Source organism: Sinocyclocheilus grahami, unplaced genomic scaffold (genome assembly GCF_001515645.1).
Source record: "Sinocyclocheilus grahami isolate Dianchi unplaced genomic scaffold, SAMN03320097.WGS_v1.1 scaffold505.1, whole genome shotgun sequence".
Taxonomy (NCBI): domain Eukaryota; kingdom Metazoa; phylum Chordata; class Actinopteri; order Cypriniformes; family Cyprinidae; genus Sinocyclocheilus; species Sinocyclocheilus grahami.
The window spans coordinates 370,389-384,698 of record NW_015505684.1 but is presented as its reverse complement, the minus strand read 5'-3'; the positions used below and the strand labels follow the sequence as shown (position 1 = coordinate 384,698).

The 14,310-nt window shown below is 36.5% G+C and overlaps 2 protein-coding genes across 4 annotated transcripts; one reads left to right on the top strand and one right to left on the bottom strand.

Moving 5' to 3' along the window:
• The first annotated feature begins 2,026 nt into the window (after nucleotides 1-2,026).
• On the top strand, nucleotides 2,027-9,491 carry LOC107554532 (RILP-like protein 1). Of its 3 annotated transcripts, none has more exons than XM_016237065.1 (5): nucleotides 2,027-2,505; nucleotides 3,946-4,096; nucleotides 6,952-7,070; nucleotides 7,315-7,560; nucleotides 8,893-9,491. In XM_016237065.1, the coding sequence occupies exons 1-5, from the start codon at nucleotides 2,218-2,220 to the stop codon at nucleotides 9,079-9,081; spliced, it is 993 nt and encodes a 330-aa protein (XP_016092551.1). In that variant the 5' UTR covers nucleotides 2,027-2,217; the 3' UTR covers nucleotides 9,082-9,491. The 3 variants fall into 3 exon arrangements, with proteins under 3 accessions (XP_016092551.1, XP_016092550.1, XP_016092552.1); XM_016237064.1 differs by having other exon boundaries at nucleotides 8,863-9,491; XM_016237066.1 differs by lacking the exon at nucleotides 8,893-9,491 and adding an exon at nucleotides 7,745-8,034.
• Nucleotides 9,492-11,827: 2,336 nt separating this feature from the next.
• On the bottom strand, nucleotides 11,828-14,183 carry LOC107554519 (U11/U12 small nuclear ribonucleoprotein 35 kDa protein-like). Its single transcript, XM_016237038.1, has 2 exons — nucleotides 14,087-14,183; nucleotides 11,828-12,633 (listed from the first exon to the last, which is right to left on the bottom strand). The coding sequence occupies exon 2, from the start codon at nucleotides 12,631-12,633 to the stop codon at nucleotides 11,869-11,871; it is 765 nt and encodes a 254-aa protein (XP_016092524.1). The 5' UTR covers nucleotides 14,087-14,183; the 3' UTR covers nucleotides 11,828-11,868.
• Between the last annotated feature and the right edge of the window lie 127 nt (nucleotides 14,184-14,310).

Genomic DNA, 14,310 nt, shown 5'->3' with positions numbered 1-14,310 from the left:
AAATTATGTTTTTAATTTATGATATAATTTAGTGAATTGCTACAGTGAAATATTTTATCATGCAATTTTTTTATTTTATTTTAATAAGTACCAGGTTGAAGACTTAACCTTTTTTTTTAATCAGCACCATCAATTGATGGCTGGTAGTTAATTTGGGATCTTTTAACACCTTTTAAAGTAAATTAACTTGAAGTTGTAAATGCAAACTGAAGTAAATTAAAATGATTAATTATGTTGGGTAAGTTATGCATGTGCTGGTTGTTTTTAACACCTGTATTTACAGATGCAACAACAAATTAAAAACATGTTAGAAATCCATTCAAAAACCATCCATGAAATCTCCAATTTAATATGTTTATCAAAAACTGCACGCATATGTAATCATACACGATTATAAGCAGTGTTGGGAAGATCACTTTGGAAATGTAATAGGTTACAAGTTGCCCTATTTAAAATGTAATAAGTAGTGTAACTATTTCAATTATTAATGTAACTGATTACATTTGATTACTTTTCTAAATTTCTAATGAATGTTTTCAACTGTTAATCATTTTCAAACATTTAAAGCAGGTGGGGTTATAACACTCGTAACTGACAGACTTCTCAAAATCCTTCATCGACTGAATTAAGATTAAAGTAATTGAATTTTAAAGTACAGCCACCACAAAATCAGACTTTAGCAAACTTCAGAGATCATCCTGAGGTTAAATACAGATTTAAAATCATAACAATATATAGTTTAATAGCTATGATACTGTTTTTTTTTTTTTATCAAATCTTTGCACAGCTATGACAGGAAACACTGGCATCTAACAATGCTTTTGAATGTAAAAAATCTTGTGTAATATAACTTGTGTTTGTTTGTTTGCTGGTTTTTATTGCATTTGTTATACTTGTAGTTTTTAAAATTTTTTGCCATGAAAATAGCCTAAGATGCAGACATGGCATTAAATAAATATATTACTACTAAATATACTACTACTACTAACAATGCGTTTGAAAAAACAGTTCATCTTAAAAAGTAAAGCATAAACATAAACCCAAACAGGAAATAAAAAACAGTTCTGTCAGGACCACTATCGTCAAAATGATAGATACTTAGCATAAAGTTTGGTTTGGCGGTATGGTTCTGTTCTGGCAAAAACCTCCCTGCCCATCCATGCAGCCTGTCATGAATGAGCAGGGAGAGCAGCAATAATAACCCCCCCAGGGTTAACAGAACAGAACAAGGCAGATATCATTAATGTACTTAATGATATTTAAGTGTAACACTTTATTCAAGATAAAGGAGTCTGATTAGCAAGAGATATCAGAAAGCCAAGTCCTGACTGTGGCGAAAGGAGGAGCTGGGGATGGAGGAGGGTAATTTGCTCCGGAGCAAGCTGAAAAGCTGCTGAATAATACTGAATTGAGTTTATATAGGAATGCCGCGATAGGTGTCGTATTCCTATAGGTAGATGTGATCAGCTGAGAATCAGCTGATGCAAGCTTGACTCACGTGACCCGCCAGAACTAACGCTAAAGCTTAATTTATCGAATAAACAAATGCCCTATTCTGTGTCCTAAACTCCTGAAACATTGGTGTCTCATATTTTAAAGCAGTCAATGCAATTTGGGAAAGAAATCAATTCAATCTGTGTGTGTGTGTGAAAATATTCAGATCATGTAACCCCCTTTGTAATCATTAATATTTTCATAAGTAACTGTAATTTAATTGCACATTTTTAACGGATTACGGTTACATTTATTTTGTAAATAAATTATGTAATTTCGTTGTAACTAGTTACTGCCCAACACTGATTATAAGTATAGCGTGTCAGTCACTGCTTGACATGTTCTGTCAACTACTTTGATCTAACAAAGGCAATGAGCATCCATCACGGATTTACCCGTGTCCACCGTTTTATAGCCACAGTGAGTTAAACTAGCTAATAACTATGGTAAGCAGTGTTTGTGACCAGTATTGTAGGTCAGTGTGGCGCTTGACAGTGATTTCGCAGCGCCCTCGTCTGCCGCTGCTGTGCGCATGCGCGGTACGTAAAGGGCAGGGAAACCGAACCGCAATGGGACAACTCTTATTTCGGTCCAACTCTGCCTAAAAATACCCCGAAATGGCCTTTATCCGTGACGGGGTGTCGTTAGAAGGTTTTTAGAGGGCTTTGGGGATCTGTTTGGCGACTGAGAAAGTTGAGAAGGAAACGAACTTCAGAGACGGTCATGGAGGATTTCGGTTCGGCGCTGGAGAAGAACGCGGCGGATCTGACCGTGATGGACGTCTACGATATCGCCGCGGTCGTGGGCCAGGAGTTCGAGCGCATTATCGATCAGTACGGATGCGAGGCTCTGTCCCGCCTCATGCCCAAAGTGGTCCGTGTGCTGGAGATCCTGGAGGTCCTGGTGAGCCGCAACAGCATCAGCCCAGAGACCGAGGAGCTGCGCCTGGAGCTGGACCGGCTGCGGCTGGAGCGGATGGACCGGATGGAGAAGGAGAGGAAGCATAAGAAGGTACATTCACAGACTACAATATCTATTTACCTTATCTAAATAACCAGCTCGTTCATTTAACTCTGTTTTATTGACACTAGAATTACACAGAATTAAACAGACAGGTGTGTCACAACATACTGTATATGTACAGCTATGTTAGTATTTTACATATACAAGTATACATGTTAATTAATTCATATTTTGTTTTGTATTCGTGTTCAATTAAATTACTATATCTATCTATCATTTAGATATTATTTTATATATAAAATTATAAATGTATTCAATAATAAATATATTAAAGTGCATATATATATATATATATATATATATAAGATATATTAATTTTAATTATTATTGAATATTATTTTAATTATATATGTGATTAATTAGATTAAAAAAATTATAGCTTGACTGCCCTAATATAAAGTGTATATACATTGATGTCCAAAAGTTTGGGCTGTTTTTTAAAGAAGTTTCTTATGCTCAACATTTATTTAATCAAAAATACAGTAATATTGTGAAATATGATTACAATTTCAAATAACTGTTTTCTGTATTAATTTACTTTAAAATGTAATTTATTTCTGTGATGCAAAGCTGAATTTTCATCAGCCATTACTACAATCTTCAGTGTCACATGATCCTTCAGAAATCATTCTTATATGCTGATTTATTATCAATCAGTTATTATCAGTTTTTGCTGCTTGATATTATTATTTTTTGAACCTGTGATACTTTTTTCATGATTTGATTCAAAATATAAATCTTTTCTAACAATAGAAGTCTTTACTGTCACTTCTTATCAGTTTAACAGATCCTTGCTGAATGTATACTGCTTTTTTCTACTACTTTTAGTACGTATGAACGTATATACATTGTTTTTCTTTGCTTAAGTTGTTTGCCAGTGGTGTTTCAGAACAAAGCAGTGCATGCATGGGAATTTCTAAGTTCCTGTCTGGTACAGGAAATGATGTAATCTTAACCACAGTCCATCATCATCACGTAACATCATGTCCGCTGGGACAGTGAGCAAATATGCAACAAATCCTAATCCTAAGGTAGTACTATAATACAGTGTGGGGTCAGATTCTACTGTGCTAATACTATGGTAACTTGATGTTTACTGAAGGATTGCAATATTCTTATACTATATGTTTATTTACATGCTACTTCAAGATGAAGAAGAATACTTTGGTTTTACCATAGGTATTGTAGCACATGAGAATCTCACACAAATGTAAGAATAGAGTAAAAACATGAGTGTGTGATTATAAGCAGAGTTATGAATGCAACTTTTGTCTGTGTCCTTCTGTGAAGATGTTATTATGCTCCTGCTTTGTGTGTTTTTGCTGATTGTTTCAGACATTACGTAACTCCATTGAAGGTCAGCGGTTAAATATACGCTTGTGTATATTTTATGAGCCGCTTCTGAGATGTGTGTGTGGTTGTGAACAGGAGCTGGAGCTTGTGGAGGATGTGTGGAGAGGAGAAGCCCAGGATCTGCTGTCCCAGATCGCACAGCTGCAGGAGGAAAACAAAACACTGCTCAACAACCTGTCCATCAAAGAATGTCCAGTGACGGAAGAGGATATACAGAAACAGGAAGGTAGTCTTAAAGTTCAGGGTTTGGAAAAAGAGAGCTTTGTGTCAGCCTTACACTGTCTGGAAAACAATATCCCACAATGCACCACGCTTCAATTCCATGACCTTCCATTTCGAATTAGATGGAATACAACCTTATTTGACAGCCAAAACAATATATTTACACACAATTGGTTTACACATTTCGGAGGTTTTAAAATTTCTGAGGTTATACAGGGTTTCGTCAGGTCTTAAAAAGTCTTAATTCACTCTTTCACAAATTAAGGCTTTAAAAAGTCTTAAAGTGTTAGTTCACCCAAAAAGGAAAATTAGTCTGTGTTTTACTCATCCCCCGAGGCATCCTAGGTGCATATGACTTTCTTCTTTCAGACGAATCCAGTCGGAGTTATATTAAAAATTGTCTTTGATCTTTCAAGCTGTTTAATGCCACTCGGCAGGTGCTGCATGCATCAGTCCAAAAGAACTTAAATAAAAATCGCCCATCCATAAAAAAAAAGTGCCTCACACGGCTCCGGGGGGTGAACAAAGGCCTTCTGTAGCGAATCGATGCGTTTTTGTAAGAAAAATATCCATATTCAAAACGTAATAATCACTTTAATGTAGCTTGCGCTCACAGTTGTACGCTGGAAGCAGTTCCGGGCGGATGAGGTATGAGGTCAGCGTTGCGCATGCGCCAGTGAGTCTCGTGAAAACCAACGTTTGTTAACAGGAGCAAAGGAAGCAAAGGAAAACCAGTCTCCTCTTGGAATATATCGAAATCCTCCGACATTCTTCTTTACAAATCCTCGTTTTGTACTTCTAATTCTTGACCGTGTTAGACACTTTTTTATGGATGGGCGATTTTTATTTAAGTTCTTTTGGACTGATGCATGCAACACCTGCTGAGTGGCATTAAACAGCTTGAAAGATCAAAGACAATTTTTAATATAACTCCGACTGGATTCGTCTGAAAGAAGAAAGTCATATACACCTAGGATGCCTCGGGGGTGAGTAAAACACAGCCTAATTTTAATTTTTGGGTGAACTAACCCTTTAAATCATAAAGTCATGGCATTAAATGTTGCATGCATTGCCAAAAATCAATGTCTTCCTCAGTATTTTAATGTCTAAACATTCCTACAACAAGATATATTTACTTGAGATGCTAAACAAAGACATGAAGTCTTGTTTTCTGAGAAACCGAACAAAATTAAGTGAGTTTATGCTTCAAATAAGAACAAACATTTGTCAGTGGAGTATGACTTGTTCCCTTTTAATTAAGTGAGCCCTTACTTTGATCACTTTCACAGAAAACAAGTAATGAATCTTGAACATTTGTAAGGGGAAACATTGAATTTAAGTGAAATCAAAAGTAAGAATTTTTTTACTTGGTCTTAAAAAGTCTTAACCCAGCAGAAATGCTGTGTTAATTGGACGTCACTCACATGAGACATACTGAGGTCATGTGAGAACAACGTAGCATACTACGAATTTCTAATGTTGTTTCACTTATTATTTTTTTATGTATTGCATTTGTTCCATTTGGAACATAGCAGCATGCCTGTTCTGGATACAAAAAGCAAACACGTGTGATCATGCGCATAGGAATTCTCACGCATTCTTTCAGCTGTTTAGGAACTGACACATACGCCACACAAAGCGTCCCTTCTCCATGTGAGTGAAGACGAGCCAGGCCGCATTACTGCATGGAGAGCACAGAGACTCCACAGTGCCTCTGACACACTCACGCTCGCAGAACAGTCTCCCTCTCAGTCCTGCTGGACGAGTTTGCTTCAGTGTCAAACACAGCGCAGCTGTTTACACAAACATTCCAGAGCCGCTCTCAACGCTGATGTAAAGATACAAAGAGCTGTTTAAATAGAATGCAGGAAATTCCTTACTTAATAAGCTTTTAAAAGAATATTCTTGGTTATTTAATGCACGTGGACAGCACCTGTGGCGTGCTGGTGATTTTCAAAAATATGACACACATTAAATATTGACAAAACTATTTTATGAATGTATATATGTTATATATGTAAATGTGGTATTAATTATATATTATAAATGAATATATTAATTTTAAACAATTTGTAAATATATTGTATATAATTTTTGTATTTTTAAGTTAACTGTATTTTACTTATTAGCAGACTTATTTTACACAAGATTACATATATGTAATATCAATTAACATTTATATATAATATATAATTATAAATGTAGTAGTATCATGTACAATTTCCATTAGTATTAGTACAATTATAAATAAGTGTAGTATTATGTATATAAGTATTAATATGGTCATTAATAATATAGTTTTAATATAGAATTTTATATATATATATATATATATATATATATATTAATTATTTGACATCAGCCTGTCAAAAGTTACAGTATTTATAAATAAATAATAGTAGATAAATAAATACATAACAGTGACAGTGTGTACTGTGTATATTTATTATGTATATATAAATACACACACATACAGTATATATGTTGAAAATATTTACATCTAAGGCATGTGACATTACATTTCTAGGTCATGACAAACGTGAAGTGTGTCAGTGGTTGTGTGTCAGATTCTCCGCATGGACACACATCTATTTTAGGAGCAGCAACATGGGCTCTCAGTCAGGAAGTTATTTGCTTATAGCGTCTGTCAGACTTCTTACGTCTGTCCTTATTTCCAGTGACCTGTCCCATGCAAAACAAAAGCCTCACCCTGACACTTCCTGCATGCTAATGTGTCGATCAAAAATGTCCAATATGTTATTGATTATACATGCCTTATATTTTGTTATTTCCTTGAATGTCGGTTCTCTATGTAATAAATGACGCTGTGTGTGCTGATTTTTTTATTTGTGATGCCAGGCATGACCGAGAGGGAACGGCAGGTGATGAAGAAGCTGAAGGAAGTTGTAGATAAACAGCGAGACGAGATCCGTGCCAAAGGCCGCGAGCTAACGCTCAAAAACGAGGACATTGAAGCGGTAAAGTCAATTAGCCTATTGTTAGCAGCAGTCAATGCTCAGACATTATCTCAAGGAAGCAAGATGAAGAGATGTCGAAAGCCTTCATTAAAATCAACAACTTTTGCTGGAAAAAAAAATATTGCCTAATAACATCATAGCCTAAACATCTGAAGAAATCACAGTGGATCAGAAGTGCATAATGTGCACATAATGTTCATCATATTGTGAAGGTTTAATGTGGCACAAATGGCGTTTCTTCCAGCTCCAGCAGCAGTTCAACCGGCTGATGAAGATCAACCATGACCTGAGGCATAAGATCACGGTGGTGGAGGCCCAGGGTAAAGCGCTGATCGAGCAGAAGGTAGTGCTGGAGGCGTCTGGTCAGGCACGGCAGCAGGAGATGGGTAACCTGCGACAGGAAGTGTCCCGTCTTAAGGAGCGACTTAAAGAGCAGGGCAAGGTCAGCACTGAGACGGAGGAGCCTGTAGGACCACCTTCACCTGCACAGGTACATGAATAGAGATGGGTGCTGCATTGATTGTGTCAGTTTTTCACATGTTTAGAAACTCATGAAATCTCTGACAAATAGATTATGAACTGAAGTTTTCCATTGCATCTTTGCTTAATTCCAATGCATTGAGACACCTCAGTGTTCAACTGCAGCATTCAGTCATTTCTATTTCTATTTAAAGGAAGGAAGTAAGTATGATCTAAAGTGTCAGGATCTTCACATGGTGTCCATAATGAGTCAGAATGAAACATCAATGAGTCACAGTCTCATAGAGGAAACAAGGATGAGAATAAAAATCAGTGGACAGTGTATATGGCTTGGTATGCAAGTTGTATGTATGAATTGAGGCTTCCAGTTAGTTGTGAACTTTTGGAACTAATTGAGGATGTTTAACATTGCATTAGTCTTTGTATGATTTAATTTAATTATTAGCAAAGCTTACCACCTTGATATGAAATATTACATGTGAGTGAAAAAGTGTTGGAGCCTAGTGGTTTTGCAGTTTGAGTGCACTATATTTATTTACACTACCTTTCAAATGTTTTTTTTTTTTTTTTAAAGAAATTAATACTTTTATTCAGCAAGGATGCATTAAATTGATCAAAACAGACATTTATAGTGTTACAAAAGATTTATATTTCAAATAAATGCTTTATATTCATCAAAGTATTCTAAAAATTTTAAATTTTCACAAAAATATGAAGCAGCACAACTGTTTTCAACATCGATAATAATAAGAAATGTTTATTGAGTAGAAAATCAGCATATCAGAATGATTTCTGAAGGATCACGTGACACTGAAGACTAAAGTAATGATGCTGAAAATTTAGCTTTGCATCACATAAATAAATTATATTTTATAATATAAAAGTTATTTTGATTTGCAATAATATTTCACAATATTACTGTATTCATTGTATTTTTCAATGAAATAAATTCAGCCATGGTGAGACGTCTTTCAAAAACAAAAAAAACCTTACCAGCCCCAAACTTTTGAACGGTAGTGTATCCGTTTAGAGGAAAATGTAATCAAATTCAACATTTTAGATGAATCACATTAACAGAAAAAAAAAGTGATAGTTAGTGATAGTTTTAATCTCTATGTAGCATGAAAACATTTTTTTGCAAGGAAATGTGAAAAGAACAAAAACTCCTTTGCTGAAAATTTAGCTGATTGTGTTTTTATTACTCTGATTTTGTGCCATTTTGTTCAGTCGATTATTTAGAATTATTCACTCAAGCAAACACTCCCGATAAAATGTTGGTTGCAATTTGCAATCCACATGTCTGTGATTGCAGTCGTCTAAAGCGGCCCCTTCCTGGGGTCAGGATTTAGCTTCTGAGCTCCTCGCTGGGGGCCTTGAGATAGAGGAAGGTCCCCTCCATTTCATCCCCCACACCGGGGCCCCAGGAACCCTGACAGATGACGGTGAGGAGGAGAAGGACGATGAAGAGGCTGCGTTTTCATGGGTAACCCTGCAGAGGCAGCTTCTAAGGATAGCATGGAGTGTAAACTAACACCTGACCCGTATATGTGTCTGTTTGCACGAGTCACGCTAGGGCGACAACAAACCCGCAGAGTGTGCGACTGGTTCTGTACCAACATACAGCAGACTGTAAGAGCAGTGCACTAATGACTTCAGTCCTTTACACAGGTACACACTCATTGTGAAGAGTGTCGACTGGTGAAAGTCTTTCATTGTTAAAGCAGCCTGCATGTGTGCAAGTGTTTGTATGAATGCAAACCATGTGACTGAATCAAATGTTAACTCGATGATCATAATCATATGATGATGGATCATAACAGAGAGGTTGCGGTCTTGTAAAATAAAGCACTGATCATATACTGTTGTACATTAACAGCAGTGAAATCATAGGCCAATTGCATAAACTTAGCCACCATGTTAAGACTGTGTCTAAAGAAGTAGTTTGACCAACAAGCAGTTATCAAGGGGTAATCAGTCTTACTTTTTCAATACAAATAAGACCAATCTACCTTTTCATAACGGAATTAAAAAAGTTATGACCAGTCTTTAAGAAAAATAATTGGATGACTAACTTTTTAACGAGTCTAAACGGTTTATGCAGCCGGCCCCAGGTGATGTTTGTGTTGTTTTGTGGATGCTCTGATAAAAATAGAAAAGGTAAATACAATTTTTTTTCTCGCAGTTCTGAGAAAAAGTGACAATTGTGAGATACGAATTCACAATTGCCAGAAAAAAGAATTGTGAGATATACAATCACAAGAAATATTCAGAATTGAGATAAAAAGTCGCAGTTACCTTTTTTACTTTTTATTCCATGGTAGAAACAAAAAAACGGAATTTAAACTCAGAATTCCGAAAATTGCGAAAAATGTCCAAATTGTGAGTTGTACACTTGCAATTGCGAGAAAAAAATTGTGAGTCACAATTGCCTTTTTTACTTTTTATTTTGTGGCAGAAACAAAAAACAGAATTATGAAATGTAAACTCAGAATTCAGAGAAAAAAAGTCCAAATTGTCATATGAAATCGCAAGTGTAAGAAAAATCAGAAATATGAATTGCTGACTTATTTTTTGATCACGTTTGCAGTGACGAACAGGAAGAGGAAACCGACACGCCGCTCCCAGATGCATCTCCAACCCTCAGGCCAAGCTCGCGCTCCAACTTTCAGCCCGAGTCGGGGATAAAACGACTGTGCGTACTGCTACAAGAGCCAAACATGTACACACACACACTTATATTACAAACATTTAGGGCCAGATTTCTAAACAGTGCAAATTAGCATGAGAGCACAATCCCATAAAAGCGCCGATGGGAGTGGAAAGTTCTGTGGGTGATTTACTGACAATGCACAAAACAAAGGACACAAATGCAGTCAGATCAATTCCACAATGACCAACGCAAGTTACCAAGAGCAGTGCAAACACACAGAGCCAATGATAGGAAGGTGTGTGTAATCTACTTCCAATACAGGTGCAAAACCAATAAGAAATGCTTTTTTGGGCGGTAAATAAAGGCACAAACACCAGTAAATTGACTAGCGCAAACCTTAGTAAGTCATGATCGCATGATTCATTTAAATACTCTCCTCTCATAAATTTTGCACCTGAAAGGAATACTCCTACAAATGCATATGCAATAAGGTCAGCTGCAAAAATGACTGTTCATGCCTTTTCGCCGCCCCCGCCCCCCCCCCCCCCCCCCCCCCCCCCCCCCACTCCCTCATTAGAGCCACTGACTGTAAAGAGCACATTCTGATTGGCTGATTGTGGGGCTATCTGTGCGACCAATCAGCAGGAGGATCGTTAGAATCAGCCAGTCAGAATCAAAGTCCCGCTCACTCCTCTAACACTCGTGCTGCGCAGTAACAGCTATATAACATTGTTTCTGTATACTAGCGACTAAAGAGTGCTTTATAGAGGCGAAGGGAGATTAAATGCTTGATTATCACTGCTTGTATGAGCTGAAATGTGTCAAGCAAGAGCACAGATACACAGCAGACATTTGTGAGATGATTTTTGTAACTTTAGATCTGGACAGACCATAGTGAGACTGTAGGGATGAGGTTATGGTACAGTAGTTTGAAATGTGTAGCTCATATTTCATGCCAAAATATTTGTAGGACAAATTATTTGTTCTTTATAACAAACCTAATGAAATTCAATTCTAAAGGGAACATTTTCTGGTTCAAAAATGAACATTTTGTCATTCTTTACTCCGCTTAATGTCATTCCATTTTGTAGGAGTAAATAATGACAGCATTTTCATGTTTGAATAAACTGATTTCAAACTAAATTCACTTCAATGGGAAAAAAAATGAGGTTAGGTTCAAAAGAAGTTTCTTCTGCTCTTCAAAGCGGCATTCATTTGATCAAAAATACAGTAAAGAGTGCTATATTGTGAAATATTATTACAATTTAAAATAAGTTTATTTAATTGGAATATATTTTAGAATGTAATTTATTTCTGTGATCAAAGCTGAATTTTCAGCATCATTCCTCCAGTCTTCAGTGTCACATGATCTTCAGAAATCAGTCTAATATGCTGATCTGCTGCTCAAGAAACATTTCTGATTAGTATCAATGTTGAAAACTTCATATTTTTGTGGAAACCATTTTTTAGGTTTCTTTGGTGAATAGAAAGTTTAAGAGAACAACATTAATGTCTACTCTGTACTGTCACTTTTGATCAATTTAATGCATCCTTGCTGAAAAAATGATCTTACCAACTTCAAGCTTTATTGTTTAGATACATTTTTATTTCAAACTAAATTCACATCAGTGGGGGGAAAAAAAAAATCTAGAGTAAGAAAAGAAAGCTTCATTCTCGATCTCTGTAGGAATCTCTGTGTCTTCTGTCTTCCTTTCTGTTGGAGTCTCTCTCACGGCTTCGGTCCCGGTGGTGTTTCGAGTCTCTTTTCTCTTTGTAGTAACCTCTATCATTCCCTCGATCCCAGTCGCTTTTCCTCTCCCGCCATCGCCTGTGTTCCCTATCTTGTTCTTGGTCTCTTTGTCTTTCCTCCCTCCCACTCGATGCATCCCATCTATCCGCTGATCTGTTCTGGGGCATCATGGATGTCAGATTGATGGGCTTTCGGAAAGGTCTATCCCTGCCTCCAAACCTCAGCTGACCCGATTCCTTTTTGCCCCCTTGGCCTCCTCCGAGTCGCCGTGGAATCCAGCCTTGGAGCGTCCGCTCTTGTTCGAAGTCCACGAAGAGTTCGTACTGGTCCACCACCAGCTTGTTGGCGTCTCTCCAGGCTCTCTTCACCGACCGCTCCTCCTTGTACTCGACGAAGGCATAACGCTTGGAGAAACCTGTCACGATGTCCCAGACCAGACGTACCCTGCGGATGTCTCCAAACTTGGAGAAGACTTCCTGGAGCTTGTCCTCAGACGTCTGTGGATTCAGGCGCGCCACGAACAGCGTCAGGTGAGGGTCACCGGTCACACCCTTGTTAGGCTGGTAACGGGCCATCATGGCCCTCCAGACGGCTTTGTCGTGGGGCTCCAAATCTGTGCCATCGATGCTGCCCGCTTTGAGAGGCTCGTAAACCTTCGCCACAGGACTCCACTCGCTCATCATCTGAGGGTGGAGAGCTATGGTTACAATTTATAGATTACATCATTTATGAAATAATTCATGCAAAATCGAGTTCCTAAAAAAAATGTTAGTTAAAAATGATAATAATCTTTGTATTTAAAAGTTTCTAGATTACAATTTAAAATGATTTATGCAATTTATGCAACTTTTATAATTATAATTAATTTAAAGGTTTGTAGATTACAAATCATTTTGTAATTACAAATAAATTTGTCATTTTGTTTACAATAATTTATGCAATAACTCATACAAAATAGTTCCTAAACTATTTAAGTTACTAATAAGTTCCTGAAAAAAGTTAACATATATATATATATATTACTTTTTAATTTTTTGCATGCAAAACCCAGTTTGTCAGGAAATGGTTAACACAAAAAGACTATTATAAAAATAAATGTTGTATATGATTTTAATTTATGCCTGTGAAATCCAGCCAGTTCCTATAGAAATATGTAAATAAAAATAGATATGTGATTTTTGTGCATGTAGAATCCAGTTCCTAAAGAAATAGTTTACTCAAAACAGAAATTAAACAATATGTTAATTATTTTGCATTTTATTAGATATTTTCTACATTTAAAAAAAAAATCTGATTACATTTAGAATAATTTATGCAATAATTCATGCAAAATCCAGTTGTTTAAAAAATAAATAGACTAAAAAAAAAGTTTATTATTTATTCATCCTCACAACCTTTCTCTGGAACACAAGTTTTCCCCAATCCTCACATTTGTGTAATATAGCGCACGAGTTGTATGCACTTTATGTCATATTGATGGAGAGAAATACCAGCATATCAGTTTGGGGCGACACGAGGGCGAGTAAATAATGACACAATGTTGATTCCTGTGTGAATTCTTACTGAAATCATAACTTAGGGTCCAAAGAAAGAACTGGGGAAATCGTTTGTATTTGAATTTTGAAAATGTTTTAGTATTTGGTTTCAATGTTAACAGCACTGGAGCTGACACGAATAAAGGGGTACTCAGGTTCAGAGGCCAAACCACATCAAATGCTAAGGGCCACAGATTACAATTGGCATCATCAGACTTTATTTAAGACAATAAAACTACTGCGATTGTATGCATTTAATAAATCTGCCTAATATTTTGAGCGCAAATTGTAATAAAATACATTAATCTTCAGCATGCCACAAAATGAATGCAGACTGCTGAGTAACGTTACCTCTCTACTTTATAAATGCTGTCTTAGCGATTCACTGGGTTTAGGATGCTGCTTTTATACTCGTTACCAAACTAACGTTAGCTGAGATTATACAGCCATTTAAAATCGAATACAAGCAATCACGTGCTTAAATCAACTCTTAGTCATATGCTTTCAAATGCATCAACACTACACATTCTGGGTTTTTTAAATCTTGAATAATCTGACATAACATTTCTGTAGTACAGTAATGTAAAGCATAAACACAAACCTTGTGTGCGCGTCTTCTAAAACTGTCCGTGTGGAAACTCTGGCTGTGCCGCTCGACGGATCCTGTGTGTGTGTGTGTGTGTGTGTGTGTGTGTGTGTTTAAATAAAGTAATAAGCCCCGAGAAGCCGTGGTTTACAGTGAATTTATCAATTTTCTTTTTTAATAAATCTGCAAAAATGTCAACAATTCTGTGTTTTTCTGTCAATATGGGGTGCTGTGTGTAC

Coding starts and splice junctions, on each gene's coding strand:
- LOC107554532 (XM_016237064.1), top strand. CDS start 2,218: ATGGAGGATTTCGGTTCGGCGCTGGAGAAGAACGCGGCGGATCTGACC. Junction 2,506..3,945: donor AGGAGAGGAAGCATAAGAAG/GTACATTCACAG, acceptor GGTTGTGAACAG/GAGCTGGAGCTTGTGGAGGA. Junction 7,561..8,862: donor GACCACCTTCACCTGCACAG/GTACATGAATAG, acceptor CTGTGATTGCAG/TCGTCTAAAGCGGCCCCTTC.
- LOC107554519 (XM_016237038.1), bottom strand. CDS start 12,633: ATGATGAGCGAGTGGAGTCCTGTGGCGAAGGTTTACGAGCCTCTCAAA.